Source organism: Paroedura picta, chromosome 17 (assembly GCF_049243985.1).
Source record: "Paroedura picta isolate Pp20150507F chromosome 17, Ppicta_v3.0, whole genome shotgun sequence".
NCBI lineage: Eukaryota > Metazoa > Chordata > Lepidosauria > Squamata > Gekkonidae > Paroedura > Paroedura picta.
Window position 1 is genome coordinate 6,636,722 of NC_135385.1, and position 25,172 is coordinate 6,661,893.

The following is a 25,172-nucleotide window of genomic DNA, read 5'->3' on the forward strand; positions in this document are numbered from 1 at the left end:
GCAAGGCTCTGATTGAGAAGGAAGCACCTTCAAATGTGTCCTGCTTGTCCAGGGCCCGGCTTCCGCTCTCCCTTCCCTTCCTGCCTGGCCCTCTGGCAGCCGAGGACTGAACCGGGGGACCTTCCCCCACTGCCTTTGTCCTTTGTCCTGAGCCAGCAGCCCCTTCCTTCCTTCCTTCCTTCCTTCCTTCCTTCCTTCCTTCCTTCCTTCCTTCCTTCCTTCCTTCCTTCCTTCCTCCCTCCCTCCCTCCCTCCCAGGCCAGGCCGCCAAGCACGCAAGGTGCCTTCAGGGGAGGAGGAGGAGGATGTGCAGCAGCCAGCCAGCCAGCCCCCCCTTTAAAGCATCCCAGGGACCCTGGGCAAGCAAGGGGAGGGGCTGGGATGTTTGCTCTGCCCCGGGGAGTTTGGGGGTGGAGCCTGAGGAGGGGGGCTGGGGTGGGAGGGGCCTCACCGGGGCCCAGCGCCGCGGACTCCGCCCTCCAAGCCCGAGGAACTGAGCCTGGGGACCCCCCCCCATGTTCTTGGCCGCCGGACTCGGCAGCTCTGCGCCGCTGACTCCCGAGGAGCCCCCCGTTTGCTTCCATGCCAAGGGCGCCGAGCGTTGCACAAGACCCCCCGTCATGCCCCGACCGGGAGCCCCCCGCCCTCCTCCCGCCCTCCCCGGGAGTCCAGGGCCTGGCGCCGGCCCCCCCGGAGCATCTCCTCCCGGCGAGCGCAGCCTCGGGGCCCCTCGGGAGCGCACGGAGGCGTCTCCACCCAGGAAGGGGCGGGCGGGGCGAGGCGAGGCGGGCCGGGGCGGCTCCCGGCGGGGGAAGAGGCGCGGCCGAGGGAAGGAGCCAGCCAGCAGGCAGCACACAGCCCAGCACCCGCCGCAGGTAGGCGCCGCCCGCACCCGCTCCTGCCCCCGGGGGGTGGGGGGCTTGGGGGGGGAGTGGAGGGGAGGGGAGAGGGGGGCGGCCGGAGCCGTCGCGCCCCGTGGCCAGTGGCCAGACGCCAGGGTGGTCGCGGGCCCCTTGGACTGGGCAGCCTCGCCCGCGGGGCCCTTGTGGCTTGCGACCCCCCGCCCAAGCCAGCGAGGGAGAGAAAGTTTCTTTCGGTGTGGGGTCAGTGGGGGGCTTGGTCGGCGCCCGCGGGCACAAGGGGGTCTGGCTGGAAGCGGGAGGGGGGGCTGCGCCTAGCTTTCCAGCGGCTCAACAAACTTGTGGGGCGCGTCCGCAGAAACGCTTCGTGCGCGGCCAGCCTCGCCCCGCAGAGGGAACCCCAAGCGGTCTTCCCTCTCTCGCCCCCACAGCGACGCCCCTGAGAGGTAGGCCAGACCCCGGGGGGGGGCAGGGGAAGGGTCCCAGCCGGCTGCCCCAGGCTCCTGAGCCACCCCCCTCCCGGTTGGAGGGCTGCCAGGGCAACGCGGCGACATTGGCCGGCCTGCGCTGGGGAGTTCCGGGAAGGCTGCCCAAACGGGTCTGGCCTGGCGGGCGGGCTGGAGGACCACTGCCTCCCCCCCCCCCCTTTAATGCAGTCTCCCCCCTCCCACGCCTGCATTACAGCGCCTTAAAGTGAACTTAGTCACTTAAATTAGCCTGTCCCCCCTGGCCCTGCTGGGGGCCCCTGGGGCTTGGCCGCTGTGGGGCGCAGAGGGTGGGACTGGGGGGGGGGGCAGGGGCCTGATCCAGAGGGGCATCCAGCATGGCCTGGGAGTCCCGCGGCTAAATTGCTTGGCTGCAGTTTCCCAGCAGCCAGAAGGAGGTTTATCTTTTCGCAGCCTGACCAGTGGGACGGAGGGGTGGCCTTTGAGGGCTTCCAGCCGCCCTGAGCCAGACTCTGAGAAGGGCAGGAGAGAAATCAGATTAGGAATCAATAAACAGAGGAGGCCTCGGCCGCGAGCAGCGGGGGAGAAGCCGGCCCGTCATGACGGCCCCTGGGGTCAGCACCCGCTCCCTCCCTCCTGGAGGACCCCGTTTGGGGCACGAGGGAAGTGGGGAAGGGGGTCCCTTCCCGGCCCACCTTTCTCTTGCCCCCCGCCTGGACCGGCAGAGCCCCCCGGGTGTGGCTGGGGGAGCTGAAGCCAGCCTGCCGTCCTGATTTGGATAGAAAGAGAGTGTGGTGCTTTGTCTGCCGGATTTTGTCGGCTGGTTGCTCAGCTGTGGCTTCCAGGAAATGCGTCCATCCCCACCCCGGACTCCATGAGAGCGGCGTCTGTTAATGAGCAACCTCGCCCCAGGAGGAGGGCCGGCCCTGGGCTTGGCTTCCCGGGCAGGGATGTAGGAGAGAAGACAGCCCCTCAGGTACCCCAAGCCATGCAGGGCTTCAAAGGAGAAAACCACCCCCTTGAGTAGGGCTCAGGGTTGTGGGGTTGGAGCAGTCTATCCACAGCACCCTGCACTAGCTGTGCCTTGGGAACAGTCTCCCAGGGTAGCTCCAGCGCAGTGCAGTTGTCCAGTCTGAGCCGTGGATCTTCGTGGCTGGATCTGCCTGAACCAGGGACAGGTGCTGCTGATGCCACCAGCATGTGTGAAAACTGCAGCTTTTGCACAGAAAGGTTTAATGGGAGGGAAGCGAGAGGCATTTGGACGTGTCCTGTTGGGGCCTTGCTAGCCTAGAGGTGGGGCAGGGGTGGTGGGGCCGGCGGCCTGTGTGCCTCCCTGCCCGTCTGTGGCTTGGAGGGCCTGGCCAATTGGACCCTCGACTGCAAGGCTGGCCGGGGGGATGCTGGGATTGGTACAGAGCCGCTGACCTCACAAAGGCAGGGCCGTTCCCGGGGAGGGGGCTTGCTGCCCAGTCCCCCCCTGGCTTCCTTGGGGTCTCGCTCTTCCTCGGCGTGAGCAGTGAGGGGCCATGAGGCTGAGAAACAAGGTGAGCCGAGGGCCAGAGCCGGCCTGGCTTGTCGCGAGGGGAGCGTGGGAGCTCCTGGGATATTCCCCTGGGAGCGGCCTGTCCAAAAGGCAGGCTGTGCTGGAGGTGAGCTGGGAAGCAGGGGTGGCCTGCTTGGCCTCTCCGTCGCTGCTGCACGGCTTTGTCTGGCAGCCAAGAAGAGGAAGGCCTGCCAGGCGCTCTGGAACGCAGAGAGGCTCGCCTTGTTTATCGCTGCTCCCGTCTGCAGACTGAGACGCAGGCTGGGAGCCCCTCACTGGCCTCCCCCTTCCCCCCGCCCGCCCCTTGGTCCTCCTCTGGGGCTCTGCTGGGGCTCTGCGTCTGCCTTGCCAAGGACCTCTCTGGACCTTTATCCGCAGATCGCAGGGAAAGGTCAAAAGGGGGGTTGGCCTTCTTTCAGAAACTCAACCCAACCCTTGGGGGAGCTGGCCAGGACGACGCTGGCCGCCTTTTGAACCCGTCCCTCTTGCCGCCTGCTCCTGTGGGCTGTCTGCCCAAACGGGAGCAAACCTTACAAGCTGCCGTTTCCCCGAATTTATGCTCTGAAAAGTTTGGTGGGCACCTTCTCTGAATCACAATGGCCGATACACACAAGTCAAGGAGACCCACCCGGCCCTCCAGGAGCTGCCGCGTGGATCATGCGCTTGCACCCGCCTGGCAGGGGTGGCGTCACATCGCGGCCAACGGATGTCTGTCCTGTGCAGAGTTTCCCATGGGGAGTTCCTGCATTTCACAACAGCGTTGTGAGTCTAAAGGTTGTGCTGCAGGGGAAGTTGGCCTTGGCCATGCAACACGCCCCAAGGATGTGAGCTCATGAGCGCTGTGTGGCCGGCGCTGGGGCAGACAGTCAGGGGAGATGCTAATGACACATTAATGATATTATTACCTCCCAGGGCAGCCCACAGAGACACACAGGGGAAGGGCCGTAGAGAGACGATGCAAATGATAGAAACATTATTCCAAAGGCCGGCCCTTCCGGCTTCCAAGATACGGACGCCCTGACTATGCTTCGGAGGGTCAGGCATCCGAGGGCTCAGGAAGGTCTCCAGAGGAGTCCGTAGGCTGCCCACCAAGCGCTGCCTCCTTCTTGGACTGGGCTAGTCGCAGCTGAAATAGCATCTCGATTCTCTGCCAGGAAACCTTGAGTTCTGCGGCCTGCACGCCAGGGCCGGTGGTGCTCAGTTCCTCTTGCTGCTTGCCGTTTTTGTTCTCCCAGTCAGGAGGAGGGGAAGTCCACAGAGTTGCATTTCTCAGATGAGAGAACACTTGTGGGGGATCCCCACACCCCACGTGCCCTGGGGGCCGGCCGCCTTGCTCCCACGCCCCCTCGGCCCCCCCCCAAGGGGTTGCTTTCCTTTGAAGTAAAAACAGACTCCCCACGCCCTTGGCAGGAAACAGAAATTCACACCCGCCAGCACACTCTGCGTCCTCCCCCCACCGCTGCTACTGCTCCCTGTGGCTTGGTGTGGGCAGGTTGCACAGCTGTGGGGAGAGCTTAGCTCCCCTCCCGCCCCCTTCCTGCCGCATCGCTCTGGCTGTTTCTTGAAGCCAGCGATGCTCGGTGCTCCCGCCAAATTGACCCAGCTGGGATGCTGAGTAGGGGGGCTCAGGAGGATTCCAGCCGGGCTCTGCCCTGGATATGTCCCTTGCTGGCCAGGCGGCATCCCCAGCAGAGCTGCTCTGCCCCCTTTCGGAAACCCAGCTGGCTTCGTTGGCCCCACAAGGGATGGGGAGGCCCATGCGCCAACTGCTGGGTCCCTCCAGGTTGCCCCAGAATGTGCACGGTGGTGGTTCCCTTGCTGGGCGCCGTTTTGTGGGCACGCTCCCTGCGTGGGCTTGGCCTCGGGGGTGTGTGTGTGTGCCTCCTCTTGTGCAAGTTCCCCAGTGGCGAAGGGGCATCCGTGAGAGCCAGTTTGGTGTAGTGGTTAGGAGTGTGGACTTCTAATCTGGCGAGCCGGGTTCGATTCTGCGCTCCCCCACATGCAGCCAGCTGGGTGACCTTGGGCTCACCACGGCACTGATAAAGCTGTTCTGACCGAGCAGTGATATCAGGGCTCTCTCAGCCTCACCCACCCCACAGGGTGTCTGTTGTGGGGAGAGGAAAGGGAAGGTGATTGTAAGCCGCTTCGAGCCTCCTTCGGGTAGGGAAAAGCGGCATATAAGAACCAACTCTTCTTCTTCTTCTTCATCCTTGGAATCGAGAGGGAAGCTGGGCTGGAAACAGAACCGGTTCCGCCCAGCCCTGTTCTCCCGTCCTGCTGCGGGAGGCCGGAGGTGTGACTCGTGCGGGAGAGCCAGTGGGAAGGCCCTCCCTCCGTGGACGTGGCTCTTCCAGTTTCTAGTGTCAACACCGCGGTGGCTGAACCCAGATGCGTCCTTCCTCCGTGTGCCCGGCTTGGCGTCCTCTTGAGCAGAGCAACCTCTGGAAACCTGGGCGTTTTTTAGCGGCGTGGCTGGGACGGGTGCCAGGCGGAGGCTGTGCCACCCGTCACGTTCCGGGGCCAGAAATAGCCTGCCCTCCACCGCCCCCCACCCTCGCAGGGAGACTCTGTTGCTGAAGGTGCAGACGGGGCGGAACTCCTGGGGAAATCGGAAGGGCCGGTTGGGAAAGAGACTCTCGGCCTGAGGCTTCCCCGGAAAGAGGGAACAGGCCGCGTGCAATCGCTCTGTCGGTGACTCAGGCTTTCTGTGGAAGGAAGGAAGGGCATGCCCGGCTGAAGTCTGGGAGGGAAGACCTGGGAGGCTCCTGGGGGAGGGAGTGGTGCAGACTGATGCAAAATCTCTGGCGCATGCCGTTCCCCCGACCCCGTCCCTTTGGGCAAACGGGAGCTGTGCCGAACTGGCTTGCTGGCTTCATAAACCAGGGCTGCAAGGGGTTGATGGGGCGGGGGAGAAGAAAGCTTGAGTCCAGGGGCGCTTGGAGGACCAACGATGTCTTGCTCAAGGTGTGCAGGGTTGTGTGTGCGCACAACGCCTCTTCCGATGCGGTGAAAGGGGAGCTGCAGCCCGTGCCTCTCTTCTGCTTCCCTCCTAGAAATGGCAGCTCCTCCTCCATCGCCCCCCCCGCCTTCCTACGAGGAGACCACCAGGATCCACCCGAGCTCCCCCTACCCGGTCCCCTACCCTCCCCCAGCGGGGTTTGGGGCTGGGCCGCCGCCCAAAGAGGGGCAAACTCCACCCTACCCGCCTCAGGCTGCGACCACGGTCCCTCCTCCAGGTAAGCTTCCAGTACCGCCCAGCGCACCGTGGATCCTCACGCATGTTGGCCAGGGCCTCATTGACCACGTGCCTTTGGGGGGAAGTGGCTTGCTCTCCCTCCCTTTTCCCTCCCACGTCTCTCGAGGGGGACTGAGGGGTGGGGGCCCTGGCCAAGAATGAGACGCAGCAGAACGCAGTTTGCGTCCAGGGCCCCTTGAAGACCAACCACGGTTCCTTCTGCATGCCCGGGAAGCCTCCTCCCCAGAATTCAGTTTCCTTCGCCTTAATTCCCCTGGGTCGGCCTCCGGGGTGCCCCCAGGCTCCAGAAAGGCCACCTGCCTGGGTCTGAACTCCGTGAAGCTGCACTCACAAAATGCCAGCCAACGTGGCCGTAACAAGGAAGCAATGAAAAAAACCACCCAGGCTGGGAAATGTAAACATTGCGGCTGAGAACGCCAAGACGGCAAAAATGCAGAACTTCCTTGGAAGCGGCTCTCCTGAGGCTAGCAGGCCAAGGGGTCCCGCTGCCCCCTTTGGGGTGGGACAAAGCCGCCTGGGACCCCTGAAGGAGGAGCTGCTAGCTGGGTGGGCCCCTTTTCACCCCCAGGTGAAATCCACTGTGACGCAGGCAGAAGCTTCCCTCTCCAAGGAAATCCACGGAAGCCGCATTCACTAAGAAGCGAGCCTCCCTGTTCAGGGGCAGTCTATCCCCGAACCTTGAGCACCAGGCCATGAATACTTCATTTACTCAGGAGAGCTCTCCTGTGCAGGCTTTGCTGGGGGATTCACAACGTCCCTTCGGCAAAGTCCTACTAGGGGATGTGTTTTTGGTGCCTTTTCTCGTGTGCCGTTAAGACCCCAGCTTGGCCGCCGAGCTCCTTTCCCGGGCTGTGACGCTCTCTCCCTCGTTCCCCCCGCAGTGACCGTCCAGACAGTGTATGTACAGAGCCCGCTCTCCTTCCAGGACCGCCCTGTCCAGATGTGCTGCCCCTTCTGCAGCAAGGTGATCGTGACCCGCCTCACGCACTCTGCGGGAACCCTGACCTGGCTGTCGTGCGGAAGTCTCTGCCTGCTGGGGTAGGTGGCCGGGGGGGGGAGGGTCCCACCGGGGGGGGGGGCAGGGCTGTCGGGTATTGTGAGGGTCGGGCTGCAGCTGAGACGTGGCCCCCCGCCCGGATCCGCCGTCCCCTCCAGGAATTCCGGCAGCTTCCGTTTAAGCCATGTGGCCTAGTGGTTAAGGGGTGCGACCAGGACCGGGGAACTGGGTTTGAATTGAGTGGCTGAGCCAGGGTCGCTTTCTGCCTCCCTCCCAGGTGCTGGGTCGGCTGCTGCCTCATCCCCTTCTGCGTGGACTCCCTCCTGGACGTGGACCACTATTGCCCCAGCTGCGAAGCGCTCGTGGGCACCTACAAGCGGCTCTGAGCCCTGCCAAGCGGGCTGGTCACCTCCGCAAGCACTTCTTGGACGCTCGCGATGCAGTGCATTTCCCCTTTTGCAAATCCCCGTTCAGGAAGCTGAGGCCTTCTCCCCCCTCCCCCCCCCCACTTCTCTATCTCCAAATTACTGCCTTGAAAGGAACGTGTGTGCGCCCGTGTGTTTGTCCCCGCTGGAGATCTCTGCAGGGGGAGGAATCAGAGGCATTAGTGATCGAATTCAGATCGGTCACTGTGGGGGGGGGGGGGCACACCAGTTGGGGGCGCCCCGCGAGGGTCCTTTCTCCGTGGCCTTTCTCGCTGTGCCTTAATTGTTTTTTTAGCTTCTCTGAGCACTGAAATTTCACGTCTCCTTTGAACCAGGGTGCCCGTTCGGGGTGTATCGTGCCACAGGGGCTGGGAGAAAGCCCACAACTCTGCCCCTCCTTTATATCCAAAGCTTTAAGCATCACAGAGAGAAGTATTTTTTCTATATTCTGCTCCGAAGGATTTCTGTGAATATGGGAATATTTGTAGCTTCTTGAATTCCTCAAGAACTGATTCAGGGGGACCGTTTGTGTGGAGATTTTGTACCCGAGGGGCTGGCAGACCTGATTTTTGCGGTGGTGGAGGAAATGCTGCTGATGGGGAGGCCAGAGTCCTGTTTTGGGTGGGGGTAGCGTCTGCGCCCCCCTCTCTTGGGAACGGTCTGGATGAACTTGGGGGCGGTGTGTGTGGGAAGAGAGGCAGGGTCCTTAGCTGTGCGGTGCTGGAGCCGCAAGCATCTTGTCAGGGCCCCAGAGCAAACCCTCCATGCTGAAGGCGATTCCGTCCACACGCCCTGCGGGAAGAAGGACGTTTGGTGCTGGAGCCAAAACCTGTCTTCTCCTCTATGTGAACTTGACCACTGTTTGGTTGTTTCCTGTGAATCTTTTAAATAAAATTTGAAGTCACTATTGCATCAGGGACTGTGGGTCTGGCTCGTGTTCCTCTCACGCTTTCTCCTTCCTCCAGAGGTCAGCGGCTGCCGGGGTCCTCCATCCGTCCTTGGAGCAGCTGCCGAATCGGTGCTTGGCTCACATTGTGTTGTGTTGTGTCTTGTGCTCCTGGGCTCTTAGATGCTGCCTTTCTTTGCGTGGGCTGGGGGAGGGAGAGGTCTGGGGGGACAGGCAGTGCCCTGGAAAGATGCCCCCTCTGTCCTCCTGCAAAACTGGGCTTTTAAAAAACTTCCCTAATTCTGTCACTCTGCAGCCATCACCAGAGTTTTAACGGGTGGGTGGGTTGCACAGGCATTTCACCTGGGACTTCTGGCAGTCTTCAAGCAAAGGTTGGATGCACACTTTTCTTGGATGTTTTAGGATGCTCTGGGCTGATCCTGCGTTGAGCAGGGGGTTGGACTAGATGGCCTCTATGGCCCCTTCCAACTCTATGGTTCTGTGATTCTCTTATACTAAGAAATGGTCACATGACTGTTTGTTGTCCAATTTAACAAAATCTTGCCAAAATAAGGGAGAAGGCGGGGGGGGGGGCAGCCTGGCCTTTTGTGTTCTTAAAGAAATCAAATTATTTGCCTCGCATGTAGAGCGCTTGTGTTTCTCTTCCGGAAGAGCGCTTTTAGCAGCAGCAGAGTTAAAGGGCTATTTCTCAATGCAGACGAATCACCTGTTTGCCTTTTTAATCCAGGCACAATAAACTGTCTTCCTGCAATCAAGGTTCTCTTCCTTTGGGTTTGGAGTTCAACACCCACAAACATAAGGGCCCATCTTCCGGAAGGGGAATTACCCGAAAGAGAAGCCAAGACTTCATTACAGAGATACAGTATAGCTTTTTTTCTTTTTTTGCAGAGAGGGGAATGTTTTAACATGATCTGGAAGTACGGACTGCAAGAATTATCCACACATTTTAGCCAGAGATACCAGGGCTTGAACCAGGGACCTCCTGCGTACCATGCAGGGGCTCTGCTACTGAGCCACAGCCCGTGCCCCGGAGTTTGGCTTTGTAAGGAGACTGTGTGTGCAACTTAAATGCCACCCTCTCTGGAAAGAACAGCCCGGCCACCGATACTTGAGCTTTGGCTTCCAGAGTAATTAGGAGGGTAATTTCCCCAAGCAAAAAACCAGAAAGAAATTGACTCAGAAGCTCTTCCCAGGAATCATTACGAAAATACCAAAGTAAATTTGTTTATTCAACTTTTAAAGAACTGTTATGTACAAAACAAAATAAATAATTTCTTTTTTCCGCATCTAAGGAAAGTTGTTGGCCTGCTCCTTTAATAATAACAATAAAAAAGAAATGGGCAGTTGAATTCTGAGTCCCTGGAGTCATGGAGGAGTCTGGGTCTCCTTTCAAAAGCTCGGCTCCACGCAGAACCTGAAGGTGGATACTTGTGGGGAAGGGGCAGAGTGGGAGGGGGCGGAAAGCCCCCATCGGAAGGGGCTCTGGCCAGTCCAGCGGCCCTGACTGAACTTTAAATTGTTGGAAGAGTCAACTATTTCCTCATGGGACTAAATAAAAGTAAAAAAAACCCCACACACACCATCTTGCTGGTGTGGGAACAGATAATCCAGCTCTTCTCCTGCCAACACTGCAAATCTTTGTCGTCTTTCTCCGAACGACGACAGGAATCACTTTTAACAAAAACATCTATCTGCAGAGCACTCTTCTGGGCCCATCAAAAAATTTTTTAAGTCCGATCCATTCAAGGGGAAACGGCCCAATGCAACGCAAAATCTGTTTCTCTCTCACAGCCCCTTTCCCCTTCGAAGGCTGGCTTTTTAAGGGACGGGGGAACCTCATTTGCCTTTTTAAAAAACCACCTCTGAACACAGAGCAAAAAGAAAAGAGAAGAAAACACCCTCTAACTTTGAAGGGCATGGATGGTCCTTCAGAGGCCAAAAGGGTTTTGGAGCCCCAAAGGAAATCTGGAGGGTTTGGACTGTGGACCGAAATTCCCGGCCTGGCTGTCACCAGCCGATGCTTGCAAAAGAGCCGACGGGGAGGAAGAAAAGGAGGGCGGAGCTGGAGTGGCTGCAGAACCTCTTCCTTCACCAGACTCCAAAACTCAGTTCCGCAGGGGGATTATTTGGCCTGAGGAGTCCCAATCCATGGATTTCGAGAGATGCGTCTGAGCACTGCACTGCCCGGGAGAGGAACGGTGGGGTCTTGTGCTACGCCAGTCCGGACTCTCTGGCCATGCTGTAGAAGATGCCTTTCTTCTGGATGAGGGTGGCGGGAGAATCACACTCCACAATTTCTCCCTTGTCGAGGACGATAATCCTAGAGCAAAAAGGGGGGAAAGCCAAAGATCAGGAGGCTCAAACGCTCACCCTGTGCTCGGGGGTCTATCTGACCCGCCTCATGGCCGGGCTCTGTGGCCTTACCGAGTGTAGTCCATGATGGTGTTCAGCCGATGCGCAATGGTCAGGACCGTGCAGCCCTCGAACTGCTTCCGGATGGTCGACTGGATGAGGTCGTCCGTCTCCAAGTCCACGGCGGCCGTGGCTTCATCCAAAACGAGGATCTTGGACTTCCGCAGCAAGGCCCGGGCCAAGCAGATCAGCTGACGCTGCCCGACACTGAGGAAGAAAGGGGGTTTAATCTCCCTCTCATCCCCGAAATAACTCAATGCCAGTAAACAGTGCCAGGGATGACTGAGGCCAGACGCCCAAGGGAGGGTCTTTCAAACCCCCTCCCACCTAGGTCTTCCTAAGGGGAGATGCCGGGGATCGAACCGGGAACCTTCTGCACGCCAAGCACACCTGAGGTTTTCTCCGCCTTCAGAGCACTCGTGGTTGAGCTTGTCTGGCAGGGTGGAGACGAAGTTCTTCAGGTGCGCCAGCTCCAGGGACGTCCAGACGTCTTCATCGGAGTACTGGTCAAAAGGGTCCAGGTTCATGCGCAGGGAGCCCGAAAACAGGATCGGGTCCTATTGAGGCGACAGAATCACAACAAACAGGGACGTGCCACTCAGTTTCTAAATTCTAGATTCCAGTGGATCGCCGCGTTGGTTTGAAGCTGCACAACAAAACAAAATAAGAGTCCAGTGGCACCTTTGAGACCCACAAAGATTTATTCAAGGCGTGAGCTTACACCCCTTTGTTGGGTGTAAAGGTGCCACTGGGCTCTGATTCTGTTTTCTAAATTCTGACCCTGGGAAAATAGGTTTTAGGCACGGATGCAACTCCGAAACGGGGCCAGGGGCTCTCGGCCACGGCGTAGAGCAGATTTCACAGGAAACACCTGCTGCAGGTGAGCACTGCATCTGTGCCGGGAATTCAAACGTCCAGGTGGAAGACAGGAGCCCTCGGCCGTCTTTTGGAACGAGGACGCCCTGCGAGGGGAGATCCTCCTACCTGGGGGATGATGGTGACCCGGAAGCGGAGGTCGTGAAGCCCAATTTTCGCGATGTCGATCCCGTCGATGAAGACCCCTCCCTCAGTGGCCTCCGTGATCCGGAACAGGCCCAGAGCGAGGGACGACTTCCCAGCCCCGGTCCGGCCAACGACGCCCACCTTCGGAGAAAGGGGTTGGGATTTTGACAACAGGCACGATGGGTGCTTTCTTTGGGGGAGGGGGGGGATTCTGCTTGGCCCTGCCAGAGGTGAAGGAAGAAACGAGACCCGCAGAAAACAGATTCCGCCAAGGGACACCAATTGCATGCTGCCCTGGGCAAGGACTCCATGCGCCTTCCAAAGGTCACGAGGGTCACGACCTGTGGGCTTCGGTTCTGACTGGCTGCCGCTAGCTTGTCTCCTCCCTTGTCCCCCCAATGTCTCCCTCTGCCGCGCTCCTCCCCGCGGCCGCCTCCTCCCCCAATACGCAGGGGGGGGTCACCTTTTCTCCCCCGCTGATGCTGACGTTGATGTTCTTGAGCACCAGGTCCGTGTCGTGCCTGTAGCGCAGCCCGTAGCCCCTGAACTCCACGCGGCCTTCCTGGGGCCAGCCGCTCGGCAGGGGGGTGCCCTTCACGGTCCACTCTGCCTGGAAGAGACAAGGCCGGGGGTTCAGAAGGGAACCAAGCTCTGGGAAGCCGATGTCTCTGTTGCTTCCCGAAGGCTCTCCGAAGGCCCGTTCAAGCAACGTCATCGCAAACGGGCACAAAAAGAAATAAAAACCCGGCGCTCAGGAAAGAGCAGCAATAACTGCGTTTCGTCACTGGGGGGAGCTCAGAGACCGTGGAGAAAACGCCACAGCAGAGAGCTTTGCCCTGTCCCCGTTCCGGACCAGAGAATCAGTCCAACCTCTCAAGCCTTCTCCGGCATACCTCTTTTTCCTTCTCTGAATATTCCTTGACTCTTTCCACGGCCACGATGTTTGTTTCCATCTCGGAGGACATGCGGACCAGCCAGTTCAGATAGGTGGTGATCTGCAGAAATCGGGGGGGGGGGGGAATCCAGAGGCTGCAGTGAAAACCTTTTATTTTATTCTATTAGTTCTACGTTATTCGAAACCTGCCTCCCTCCCAGGCGGATGACCCAGCGTGAGTCAGGACAAGGGACGAAATGGGAGTGCCTTAGGAGAGTCGAGGTCCGGGGCCCCCAGCCCCAAATTTATCCAAGCGAGTTTGTGCAACCGTTTGGTGCCAGTTTCTGATTTGCAGAAGCTTAAGTGATGCTCAGAGGTCACCCGAAAAAAAGACCCGGAAACCCGCCAAGACAAGTTCTCCGGAATGAGGCCGGCCGGCCTGGCCTACCTGCAGCGCGTAGAGGATGGAGAGCCCGACCAGCCCCGGGCTGAGGCTGTGGCGAGCCACCACCGCAAAGAGCGCGGCAAAGACGACGATGCAGTTCCCCACGCACTCCAGGCGCACGGCCAGCCACCTGCGAGAGGAACGAGCAGTCAGGGCGCCCCCGCTCAGGACTCACCAGCCTCTGCACCAGGCAGCAGGCCTCCTTGGAAATCCCACGTGCAGGAAGGCCTGGTGTAGAAGGGGCCACGGAGGCCTGTGAATTCTTCTCAATCATTTTTATTTGTTAATTACTTTAATTAACTGCTGCTCTTGGGCCAGCTGGCTTATAACAAATACAATACAGCAAAAGAGGATAACCCAGCAATCCAGTAACCATGCAACTTCTAACAAGGGAAAAGCAAAATCTCCCCCCCCCCAAAAAAAAAAGCGTGGGAGACTTCCACAATGGTTCCGAGAACCCAGCCCCCCTCTGCCAGGGAGGTGTGCCCCGTGGAGGCACCACCGGACGGCCCCAAGGCCCCCCCCCTTCACCTGTTGGCCACGATGCTGGGGAAGTAGGCCTGCTGGTTCTCGTCCACCTTCCGGTCGCTCTGCCAGATGAAACGCTGCTGCTCCTGGAAGGCCCGGATGACGCTCACGCCCAGGAGGGTCTCGTTGAAGTGGGAGTACACGGGGGAGCGGCTGACCGACTCCAGGCGCTTCAGCTGGCGGGACGTGGCCACGTAGAAGCGCTGCGGAGGCAGGGCCGGAGGGCAGGGTCAGAGGCGCCCCCCCTGCGGAGCGGGCCTGGGCTTCAGGGACGAGGGGAAGGGGCCTCGGAAAACTAAGCAGCCAGTCCTCAAGGCTGGCGAGTGAAGGCTTGGGGGAAAAATATCACGGCACGCCTGGACTGGGGGGGGGGTTCCCTTTGATAGTCTCCCCCCGATACAGAATCAGACCCCTCTCTGGCCAGGGTTGGCAGATTGGCGGCTGCTCCCCTGGGCCTCAGGCGGAGGACATTCCCATCACCAGTTCTCTTAACTGGAGATGCCGGGGATTGAACCGGGGACTTCCTGCCTGCCAAGCAGCCGCTCTGCCACTCAGCCATAGCCCCTCTCTACAGCTCTCCAAGGGCTCACAGGGAGGTCTTGCCCATCCCCTCCGGACTGTTCCTTTCAACCGGAGAGGCTGCAGCCGGGGATTGAACTGGGGACCTCCTGCATGCTGGGCAGAGCCACAGCCCCTCCCCTAAAGGAACCGGCTGGATCCTGGCCCAGGCCGCTGCTCCCCCAAGGCCCGTCTGCTGATGAGCCTTTGTCGGGGGGAGATGGGGGGCAGGCCAAGGGGGGGGGGCGAGCGGCCTACGCTTTCGGCCTCTACCTGCACGAAGAAGTAGATCAGGCCCAGGGGGGGGATGACCACGGCGGCGACGGGGGTGGCCAGGAGGATGATGATGCAGGCGCCGACGACGTTGAAGAGGGAGCCCATGAACATCTTGATGATCTGCGGGATGGTGGAGTCGATGGTGTCCATCTCCTTGGAGAAGCGGTTGACCAGGTTGCCGCTGGGGGTCCGCTCGAAGAAGCCCATGGGGCAGCGCAGGACGTTGTGCAGCAGGTCCACGTGGAGACGGCGGGAGGCGAAGATGCCCCCGATAGAGACCGCCATGGAGTAGCCGAAGACGGCGATACCTTCGAGACAAACACACACACACACACACACCACGCCCCGGACGGTCAGGCTGCACCGAAAGGACGCCGGAGAACACCCACCGCTGGGTCCCGAGACGGCCTCTAACTCTAAGAGCGGCACAAACGGTGCAGAAAGAGAATCGTCTTGATTGCCCGCTCACCTTGGGAGATGCCCAGGGCTCCGTAGACCCCCAGCCGGAGGTCCGTGTGCTGCTGGGTGCCGTTGACCACGGGGTCGTCTGTCCACAGGCTCAGCCAGTAGTTGGAGGCCAAGGAGGCCACGTGGTTGCAGAGGAAGAGGAAGATGCTCAGGAAGGAGATGAAGAGGCCGATGGCCTTCATGTACTCCCAGTACACGGCCACCTGCACCTGGAACGAGGCACCGCGGAGGAGGCGTCGGTCCCTCGAACGCAGACCACCGGAACGCCCCCCCCCCACTCCCAGCATCCTCTGCCTCCCGACTCCACCCCCCACTCCCCCCAAGCCCATTCCACTGCTGCCGGCGGTGGGATCCAGGGAGGCTGAAGAGTTCCAGCTCCAAGGGAAGATCCCTCTCCCGCCGTGGTCTTAGAGCAGCTGGGAGGTCCCTCACCTTCCCGGTCTGGGCAGCGTCGGCCTCCGTCAGCTTCCAGGTGCTCTTTTCGGGAGAGGCCTTCTGGAGCTCGGCCGTGCTGCCCTGCGGCGCCTTCTTGGCCTCCCCGCTGTACGTGGAGGAGTTGCTGAGCTGCCTGCAGGGAACGAGGGCCACACGTCCAGGCTGCTCCTGCTGCTGCGGAAATCCCACCCTCCACCGGAACGACACCCCCTTATCCTGGACATCCCCCTTGGGAAGAGGTCCTTCATCCCTCCTGCTACCCATCGGCTTCAATACGGGGCATCTCCCCCCCCTGGGCCCGTGCCGTCCCTGCCTGGGATCCCCCCCCAACCAGTTTGCAAGACAGCCACGTCCCACCCCTTAACCGGGAAGCTGCCTGACCTAAAGCAAACAGAATACGACCCCCCCAGCCCCCCAAGCAGAGGCCTGGCGCACCTCATGAGTTCCGACTGGGAGCCGTCGCTGACCACAGTCCCGTTTTCCAGGAGCTTCCCTTCCTTCGCTGCTGGGCTGTTTGGATCTGTAGGCAGAACATGCACCCAACGGAGCATTAGAGACTCACCAAAGAAAGGTGCGTTTCCATGCAGTGCCGTCGTAAGCAGTTCCAGGCAGAATTTAAGCCAGTTTTACGGAAAAGTCTGTTTGCAAAACCCTCGGAGGCCTTGCCCAAAAGAGACAAAACCAGGAAACGGAGCTCCGGGGCAAGGCTGAAACCCCGGGGGGGGGGGGGGTAAAACTGAATTGCCTCTGCAATTGTGGCACACGACAGAAGCTCATTCTCTGCTGGCGCTCTGTCTGAGGCCGTGACACGGAAATATCTCCCCCCAGGTAATCTCTGGGGCAACAGCTGGTTGCTGGAACGGGGCTGGCTGCCCTCTGCCAAGGCTTGTTTTCCTCCTGCTTGCTGGATAAATTTGACTCTTGTTTTTAAAGCAGCCAATCAATAGGATTCTGTTTCCACCGGTTAGAGCAGCCAGCAGGGGACTCCCTCGCCTGGCTCTACGAACGCACACAAGCCCGGAAACGCAGTTTTCCCAGCCGGCAGGAACGACTCAAGAAGCCAGAGGTGGCTGGGATCCAAAGAGCCATGCAGCAGCTGAGCCAGACTCAGGCTGGGCCGGAGTTCACACAGCAGGAGAAGCCTGAGTTGGGACCCCAAAGGGATTTTCAAAGCGGTCTGCGGAAAGACGGGGCAGGAGAGAAGGAGAGAAGAGTCCTGCCTTCTAGGGGTGTGCATTCCGCTAAACCTGAGCCAGGGAAAACTCAGGAAACAAAAAGCAAAAACGTATCGGTACTTTACGGCTGTTCTTTCAGCCTGATGTAGACTGGGGTGGATTTTGGCTATCCAAAATGGCCAAGCTCCAAAACCCCAGGAAAAAATCAGTATTTTCTGTACTGCCTGATGATGATGATGATGTTATCCATTCAGTCGTGTCTGACCCCCGGTGATTCTATAGGAAAGCTTTCGCCATATGTTTCTGTCTCTGACTGCTTATTTTAGTTGGTTCATGGTCATCCCTGTATCGGCTTTGATCGTGGCGAGCCAGTGGATCCTTTGGCGACCACATTTCCTTTTGCCACTGACCATGCCGAGCATTAATGATTCTTCTAGCGAGTTTGATCGCATGATGTGTCCAAAGTAAGTGAGCTTCAGCCGTAATATCTTCCCTCCTAACGACATAGACGGTTTGCTCCTCTCTAAAACTGTCTTGTTGGGAACTTTGGCTGTCCAGGGTATCCGCAGCATTCGTCTCCAACACACTAATTCGAAAGCCTCTCTACTCCTCCTGTCTTCCAGAACAGTTACCAAACTGGGATATCATACGAGTACTGGATTTTGGGAATATCGGAACAGACTGTTACTTTTAGGGTTCAATATCTCCAAACTCAAAAAGTACCCGTCTTGGGGTCTGTTTTGCACATCCCTTCCGTCTTGAACGTAGTGTGTCCCCCTCTTGGGGTCCCAGCCAGGGAATGGCCACCACAATATGGCCAGATGCGGCCCACCAAGAACAAGAAGCCCTTCTGCAACTAAAGGGTGCTCTAGCGGAGCTGCAGGGCCCCCCCCCAAGCCATGCTTGCCTCTATTTCCTCCCTCCTGCCTCACCCCCCCCCCATGCAGAGGCGACCCCTTCCGGACCCACCAACCTTCCTCCTCTTCCGACTTTGCATCTGTGGGTTCACGACAGAAGGGAACGTTAGCAAAAGGGAACAGAAGCGGAAACACAGGAATTTAAGGCCAACCTGTTACCACAGAGAAAGAGACAAACCTTCTCCTCGCCCAGCCTCTGTCGGGGGTCCACCAGGTGAGCCGAGATGGACAAAGAGAGAAAAGGTGAGGAAGAGAGAGGGAGAGGGAGGCGGGTTTTTATTTGCTGGGAACTCGAGTTGAGCCAGTTATCTGGAGAAGGGAGCTGGGACTCCTGAAATCTCCTTCCCTGCCAAACATCCTGTTAGCCTTGAAGGGGCTGCCAGATTCTGGCTCTTTTCTCCGGCTACGGACAAGACTGACAGGGCTCCCCATCTGGCTCTACAGCCAATTAGGAAAAACCTACCGATTCCAGCAGGTATTTTCCGCCACAAACTCCCTTGACAAGAGTATAACGGTTAGTGCGTTAATCCAGGAGCTCAGGGATCCAGATTCGAATTCCTGCCCTGCCCAGCGTGGCTGCCTGATCGTGGGCCACTGACCTACTCTCGGCCTCTCCTCCCTCAATACCTGCACAGCCCTTGGGTGCTGCTCGCCCGGGGAGAATTCCACGCCGGCCGACTTACTTCCGTCCTCCGCGTTCTGCTCTGCGCTGGCGTAGGTGCGCAGGAATTCCGCAAAGGCCATGTTTTGCTCCAGGAGCTCCTGGTACGAGCCCATCTCCGAGATCTTCCCCTCCGTCATCACGATGATCGTGTCCATCAGGGGCAGGTAGCTCACCCCGTGGGTGACCAAGACCCGGGTCTGGAGGCAGAGAGGAAGGAGGAAGGTTCGGCCCCCCAAACAAACCACATTCCGCCCCGCCCCGCCCCGCCCCGCCCGGGGCCCACACGTACCTTGTCCTTCAGGAGCCCCCTGGGCCCGATAACCTGCTCGAAGATGTGCTTCCCGACATGAGCGTCGACGGCCGACAAGGGATCGTCCAGCAGGTAGACGTCGGCATTGCAGTAGACGGCCCGAGCGAGGCTGACCCTTTGCTTCTGGCCCCCGGAGAGATTCACGCCCTGAGGAAGGGGAGGCAGTGGCCAGCAGGCGTCACTCCTGAACGCAGAGAGGTGGACCCTCCTGGCCAGAGGAGGCCCCGCGAGAAAGGCAGAGGGAAGGAGCAAAGGACGGCCCGTGGGGTTCCCGCACCTTTTCCCCAATTTCTGTCTTGTCTCCGGAAGGGAGGACCTCCAAGTCCGGCACGAGGGCGCAGGCCGCCACCACCCGCTGGTAGGGGCCCTCCTTGGCCTCCCTCCCGAACAGGATGTTCTCCTTCAGCGTGGCGTTCTGGATCCAGGCCTGCTGGGGGACGTAGGCCACCGAACCCTGCGGAGACGGGAGCCAGAGAGCTGCTGGAGAACTCGGCCCTGGCGTGAGAAGAACAGGCCGTCCGCCCCGAAGGGAAGAATCTCTTCTTGGCCCCCCAGGCCTGCTCTGCCTAACTGCCCAGGGTGACTCTGAGACCAAGGGCAGCCTCGGAAGGCGGGCAAGGGTGAAGTCAAAAATGCACTTTCTGGCCTGGACGGAGCACCTGGGACAACCCCCGGCAAGGCTAACTGGGGGCTGGGCGACCCCCTTTCCCCCCCGGAGCCTTTGGGAGCAGGGGAGCCGTTTCCTCGGCCCTACCTTGACCGACACCGACCCGTCCCTTTTCTCCATCTCCCCCAGCAGCGCAGAGAGCAGCGAGGACTTGCCACAGCCCACCTGGCCGACGACGGCCACCAAGCAGCTCTCCGGGACGGCAAAACTGATGCTGGAAACAGAACAGGGAGGACTTCAGCTCTGCCGGGGCCCACAAGAGGGCAGCCAGCGTGCCAGGGAGGGGTTAAAGAGGGGGGGGGGGAAGCCGATCGCCCCCCCTGACCCTCCCCCCCACCCGTCCACGGTTTGGACCACGGTCTCGAGCGAATGATGAAAACACACACACGTCGCTTACTTATTCAAAATCGGGGGGTTGCTTCTGGACCAACTGAAGGTCGCGTTCTTCACCACGATGCTGCTCCGTTCAGCTAGCAGGTCGCAAAAGGGAATTAAACACAACAGTACCGTCAGCGTCCGTGCTTTCAGGGGGGGGGGGCGTTACAATATTTCTGGGGTCCAAGCTCCTGAGAGTCAACCCCTTGATAGCGTTGTTTTTTCAAAGGACTCCTGGCCCTTCACCGAAGGTGTCTCAAAGGCCCCGGATCAGGTTGGATGGAGGCTTAAAGGTGCTTTTAATATACAGGTACATATTTACCAGCTTACCGTCTTTGACGGAGCCCCTGGTGATACTATCTGGATCCAGCTCTTCATGAGACAGGAAAACCCGGAGGCGTTTGAGAGACACGCTGGCCTAGACGTGAAAACAGCAAGGTTGCACCACTTGTGTTTTTTAAAAAGTGTTCCCTCCCAAAACTCTTGGTGGCCACTGCAGAGCGGCAGGTGAGACATTGGTGGCAGAGGGTAAATAAAGACTCCAAGAGGGAGAGACAGCTCGGACGATGCCTGGCCACATAGCCAAATAAGCAGAGCTGTTGATGCAGGGAGAGAAGGGAAGCTGCTTTTGCCAGGTCTGCAGGAAACCCTAAATATTTCACCTAAGGCTAAGAGGTATATTTACTCCTGACAAAACGTGCTTATGCAGATATGGAGGAAATTTGCACATGGCTGTCAAAAGGCATCTGCGCCTGTCTAAAACTTGTTCTTCACGTTGAAGAAATTTATTTATTTGTTTATTTAAAGGTACTTTGGTAACGGCAGCTTTGGGTCCTTGCTCCCGAGATCCCCTTGACTGCAGGAAAGGCCCGTTTCTGGCGTCTCCTTCGCTGGGCGTTGTCCCAGCAGGCCGAGAGGGCCACTGGGGTCACCCCAGGGAGCCCCCCGAGTTCTTACTTGGACGATGCTGCTGATCACCATGGGGAGGATGTTCATGGGGAACCGGAGGATGTTGAAGAGCGCCAGGGACACAAAGGCCTTCTGGGCATCCAAGACGTTCTCGTCTGTGGTTTTCACGTAAACGGCAAATGTTGATAAGGCAACCTGGAAATCGGGGAGGGGGGGGTGGTCAGGACAGCTTTTCCTCGCCTCTTCGGCAAGCAGGTTACAGCTCCATCTTTTTTTATTCTTATTATAATATTTTTGTATTATCTGTTGTCTTTCTTACCCGCCCGTTCTCCTCGGACTCATGGCTGATGTAAGAACGGGAAACAGAACTACTCACACATGTTGGGAGGGTGGTATTAAAAAAATGAATAAACAATAAATATTATTATTATTAAATTTATTTCCTGCCACTCCCAAGACCAGCTCGTGGCAGGTTACAATTGTCCTTAGCTAAAACCCCAACAAAGACTCCATTAAAATACAGCTGCCCCTTTCCCCAGACCTCTGGCAACCGAGGACCCAAGACAAAGGATCTGCTTTGAAAACCCCGTAATTATTTACTTGTTCTTGAGAGCAAAGGCGGGCCATCGCGCCGGCTTCCTGCGCTCACGCCTGGTCCCACGTCGCTCATTGTCCTCCAAAACTATACAAATATTTAATCTTCCGCCCTGAACATGCCAAGGTGAGGTGAGCCAGAGTGACCAGGGCAGAGCTGGGAAACTGCCTGGGTTCGGGTTGTTCCCCTCTCCCTCTTTGCCTTCGCTGCAGCCCTGCTTGCGGATCGGAGGTTTCCTTCCCAGGATTCGAACTCAGCCCTCCTAGAACCTAGCCTGACGCTCTCTCCGGGGACAGAGGCACTCCCTGGGAGGCCCAGGCTTGGAGACGGGAGCTCAGCCGGCCTTCCCCCGGGATTTCCCCGACCCGCCTCCCTCGCCTCCGCCCGATTCCCGTCGCTTTTGTTGTTGTTTAAGCCTTGGAAGTGCTTGAGGAGGCTTGAAAGGGAGGCCGGCATTTCCTATTCAGGCCTGGCAAACACGGGCAGCTGCCAAACCGCTGGGGGGGGGGGGAGCAACGAGAGAAAGAGCAGTGCATTTTTTATCCTAATATGTCACCGGGGTGTGAGGGCCTCCGTGCCAGGGGAGAGAAACGAGCAGCACCCTTTGTCAGGGCCGGGTGGCTGGCCCTCTCCGCACAACCTCTGCGCGGTGCTAATGACTCATGTGAGGACCCAGCCAGCTGGCAAAGGCGGGCAGACGGGCACGGCGGGGGGGGGGGGGGAGAAGCCCTTCCCTGGGTGTTCCTTGGGCGAGGGGGGAGTCAATGCAGCGGAATGCAAGACAAGCCAAGCAGCGGAATGCAAGACAAGCCAAGCACCACTGCCGGCCAAACCTGGTGGAGATGGGGGGACGGATGAAGCCCCCCCTCCCCAGCAGGCAGACTTGATGGGGGTGTGAGAAAGAAGAAGCCCAAGGCCGAACATGAGGAGGAAGAAGAGGGAGAGAAGCGCTCGTTCTTGTTCCCCGCTTTTGACTACCGAAGGAGTCTCAAAGAGGCTTCCAGTTGCCTCCCCTCCCTCTCCTGACCGCACTCACCAGGAAGGGGGCGCACACCCACGTGAACGTGCCGATGGCCGCCAGGTACGCCGACTTCTTCAGCACCTTCAGCTCCGCCTGCCGGATGCCCAGCACCTTCTCCTTGAAGGCCAGCTCCCAGGCGTACAGCTTCAGGACCTTGATCCCGTTGAGGATCTCGTTGACCAGCTTGATCCGGCTGTCTTTGCTCTTCATGTGCTCCACCTGGAACGACCCCAGGCCAAGGGATCAACATGCCACGCCTATTCCAGGAGCCGGCCCACCCGCAACACGGGAACAAGCCCCTAACTGGTGGGAGTGTCACAAAATGGCTGCCGCGGGAGGTGGAGCCAGTCACAAAATGGCTGCCACGGGAGGTGGAGCCCTGACCTAAGTCAAGACGGTATACACAGATGCACTCAGCATAAAAACCTCCCCAAGAAGACAGAAACTGAACGTTCCTACCTGGTAAGTTTTCGTTTTCATCGCAATCACGGCGTTGACGGGAACCAACAGCAGCATGACGGCCACGCCCGCCAATACGGAGGGGCCTAAATTCTGTGGAGAGGAAGGTGGGAATGCGTCAGGACAGAGGGGCGGCTGCTGAGTAGGAGAACCCCACAGCTCCCGGGGCTGTAGGAATCAACCGCCCTCACGGACACCCCCGCAGGTGCCGGAGCAGCAGAGGGAATTGTGGGAAGATGGCCGCCTCCCGGTCAGGCCCAGGGGGAGTTCTCCTCTCTCCTGCCACAGGTCCTTAAGGCCTGCTCAGGGCCGGGGCTGAGAGCAGAAGGGTGAAACGTCTCGGACCAACACCACATCAGCCCAGGATACTTTGCATGTTTTATTAATTGAAAACATGAAAACATTTAAAAAACCCCAAGCCATCCAAGACATGCTAAGTGATACGTGCATACAGGAGGGATGCCAACCTCCAGGTGGGGCCTGGGGATCCCCCGGAATTCCAGCTCATCTCCAGGCTACAGAAATCGGTTCCCCTGGAGGAAAGGGCTGCTTGGGGGGTTGGTACTCTTTGGTGTTGTATCCCCCTGAGGCCCCTGTCTTCCGAAACGGGGCAGTGGGGAGCTGGCAACCTGTTTTATACTGCTTTAATTTAAATTTGTTTTAAACACATCACATTTCTGGCAAGCCTCTTTGGCTCCCCAGGAGGGGGCGGTGCAAAAATACACTCAACAGGTAAATGAACTATGGCACTGAAATTATCAACAGCCCCGGAATCTGGGGGCCAAAACGCTTGTGTTGGAGAAGCCCCCGCAGCCGGGACGCTCAGGACAGGAGGACGCCGGGAAGGGGAAGCTTAAGAAACGGTTCGCTCCCTCTGGACTTACCAGCCACAGCAAATACAAGGCCATGATCACCTGCAGAGGGGCAGACCAGATCATGTTGATGTAGGTGGCCAAGTCCATGAATCTCTGGGCGTCCACCGACATGAGGTTGACGATTTCCCCTACGGTCGACGTCTTCCTGGCTGAATTCGTGATGACCAAGGCCTGGGCGGGGCGGCAAGAGACAAGCACACGCGTCAAGGGGACGTCTGGGGGGCTCAAGTGTGTCGTAAAAAGCTTTGATGGGCTTCTACCTCGCACAAAGGTGGCCAAATTGTGGCTCTCCAGATGCCCACGGACTACAATGCCCATGAGCCCCTGCCAGATGGCAGGGGCTCATGGGCATTGTAGTCCGTGGACATCTGGAGAGCCAGGGTTCGGCCACCTCCATCCTAGCATGTCAACTGCACAAAGCCAACAACAAAAAGGGTGGATGCAAACCAAGGGAGGTTTCTGCAACCTCATTTTACTGGTTTATAAATTCCTGTTTCCTTCTTTGTTGCACACACGGTCCTTCCCCTCTAGGGGCTGATTCGATCTTAAGAACCCTGAAGGGACCACAGAGGCCATCCAGTCCAACCCCCTGCTCAAGGCAGGATCAGCCCTGGACCTTTCACGGGCAGCCTAGCAGAGCTTTCCCGGGGAGACCTTCGTCCCACCTTGTGCCCGGGATCCCGAGGGCACCTGCCCCCCCGATGCCCCCCCTCCTCCCCCCGTTCCCTCCGGCTACCTTTCTGTAGACGGCGCCGATCACGGCCGTCTTCAGCCGCATGCCCGTCACGAAGCAGATGTGGAAGTACTGGTGGAGGACCAGCGTCTGGAGGCCGGAGCAGAGGAAGAGCAGAGCCGTGTAGAAGTAGCCGTGCCAGTTGGGAGCGTGCTTGTCGTTCACGAACTGGATCAGCATCCTGGAACGGAGAAGGCGAGGGGTGAGCACAGATCCACAGGCGGGCAGAGGGGGACCTGGGTGGCCTGGGGCTCAATAAACCATCCTTGGCCCAGGCGCAGGCTTCGTGGCCTCAGAGCCGACAGGATCCACAGTGGACTCCCTCGCAAGCAACTGGAGTAAGCCACTCTGGGTCACCATTCGGGAGAAAGGCAAAGTGCAGACGCAGCAGACAAATGAAGAAATTGGGCAACTCGGTGCGAGGACAGTGCCGCTGTGCGATCCAAGATATATTTCGCGAGCTGTCCCCGACTCACTTGAGGATTTCCGGCCCCGTGAACATCATGAGGTCGTGGATGGCCTTGAAGAGGAAACTCATGAGGAAGTAGGGGCCGAAGGCCTTGTACAACGCCTTGGTGAGGGACGGCTCCTTCTCCCCCTGGCACGGCTTCAGGATCAGGGCTTCGGCCTCCTCCGTCGCGTCCCCGCTCGAGCCGCTCGGCTTGGCGGCCTTCTTGGGCGAGTAGAGCATGGGCGCGGGGGGCCTGGGGGACAGAACGGACCGGAGAGGTTACCCCCACTGCCGCTCAGCACAAATCCCGGCTTCTTTTTGTTCCCTCTTTCGGCCGTGTTTCCACCAGCCCCGAAGCCATAGAAAACAGCAGGGGCACAACTAACCGAATCTACCTCGCAGGGGTGTCGTAAGCATAAAAATCAGGAGCTGAGGGGGGACAGCGGAACGGAGCTCACCCCTTCGCCTTGGCACACTCCCTTGCCCAGTTCTTCACCAGGCCCGGCACCACTTCTCCTGACGTGTCCTCCTTGTTCAAGGACCAGAGATCCTTCGTCTCCAGCGGGTGCCGGTATCCCTGGACGATCAGC

General features: G+C 58.9%; 2 protein-coding genes across 8 annotated transcripts in view; one reads left to right on the forward strand and one right to left on the reverse strand.

Moving 5' to 3' along the window:
- Window positions 1-499: 499 nt before the first annotated feature.
- Window positions 500-8,438, forward strand: LITAF (lipopolysaccharide induced TNF factor). Of its 5 annotated transcripts, none has more exons than XM_077316023.1 (4): window positions 500-874; window positions 5,902-6,084; window positions 7,030-7,142; window positions 7,379-8,438. In XM_077316023.1, the coding sequence occupies exons 1-4, from the start codon at window positions 515-517 to the stop codon at window positions 7,485-7,487; spliced, it is 765 nt and encodes a 254-aa protein (XP_077172138.1). In that variant the 5' UTR covers window positions 500-514; the 3' UTR covers window positions 7,488-8,438. The 5 variants fall into 5 exon arrangements, with proteins under 5 accessions (XP_077172138.1, XP_077172140.1, XP_077172142.1 ...); XM_077316025.1 differs by having other exon boundaries at window positions 744-874; window positions 6,986-7,142; XM_077316027.1 differs by lacking the exon at window positions 500-874 and adding an exon at window positions 963-1,305 and having other exon boundaries at window positions 6,986-7,142.
- A 1,191-nt stretch (window positions 8,439-9,629) lies between these two features.
- LOC143826965 (multidrug resistance-associated protein 1-like) overlaps window positions 9,630-25,172 on the reverse strand; it is a 31,129-nt gene continuing 15,586 nt past the window's right edge. For 2 of the 3 annotated variants that reach the window (XM_077316022.1, XM_077316020.1), the window contains exons 7-32: window positions 25,041-25,172; window positions 24,608-24,835; window positions 24,135-24,312; window positions 23,408-23,569; window positions 22,524-22,616; window positions 22,080-22,283; window positions 20,497-20,643; window positions 19,870-19,957; window positions 19,562-19,634; window positions 19,252-19,378; window positions 18,775-18,951; window positions 18,477-18,644; window positions 18,207-18,384; window positions 17,702-17,719; window positions 15,867-15,951; window positions 15,429-15,564; window positions 14,998-15,205; window positions 14,526-14,836; window positions 13,698-13,897; window positions 13,170-13,296; window positions 12,741-12,842; window positions 12,311-12,457; window positions 11,830-11,988; window positions 11,236-11,402; window positions 10,858-11,052; window positions 9,630-10,753 (exon numbers count right to left, since the gene is read on the reverse strand). In XM_077316022.1, the coding sequence (XP_077172137.1) occupies window positions 10,645-10,753; window positions 10,858-11,052; window positions 11,236-11,402; window positions 11,830-11,988; window positions 12,311-12,457; window positions 12,741-12,842; window positions 13,170-13,296; window positions 13,698-13,897; window positions 14,526-14,836; window positions 14,998-15,205; window positions 15,429-15,564; window positions 15,867-15,951; window positions 17,702-17,719; window positions 18,207-18,384; window positions 18,477-18,644; window positions 18,775-18,951; window positions 19,252-19,378; window positions 19,562-19,634; window positions 19,870-19,957; window positions 20,497-20,643; window positions 22,080-22,283; window positions 22,524-22,616; window positions 23,408-23,569; window positions 24,135-24,312; window positions 24,608-24,835; window positions 25,041-25,172 (3,919 nt within the window). In that variant the 3' untranslated portion in view covers window positions 9,630-10,644. The remainder of the gene's footprint in view (window positions 10,754-10,857; window positions 11,053-11,235; window positions 11,403-11,829; window positions 11,989-12,310; window positions 12,458-12,740; window positions 12,843-13,169; window positions 13,297-13,697; window positions 13,898-14,525; window positions 14,837-14,997; window positions 15,206-15,428; window positions 15,565-15,866; window positions 15,952-17,701; window positions 17,720-18,206; window positions 18,385-18,476; window positions 18,645-18,774; window positions 18,952-19,251; window positions 19,379-19,561; window positions 19,635-19,869; window positions 19,958-20,496; window positions 20,644-22,079; window positions 22,284-22,523; window positions 22,617-23,407; window positions 23,570-24,134; window positions 24,313-24,607; window positions 24,836-25,040) is intronic. The other variant, XM_077316021.1, reaches the window with a different exon arrangement.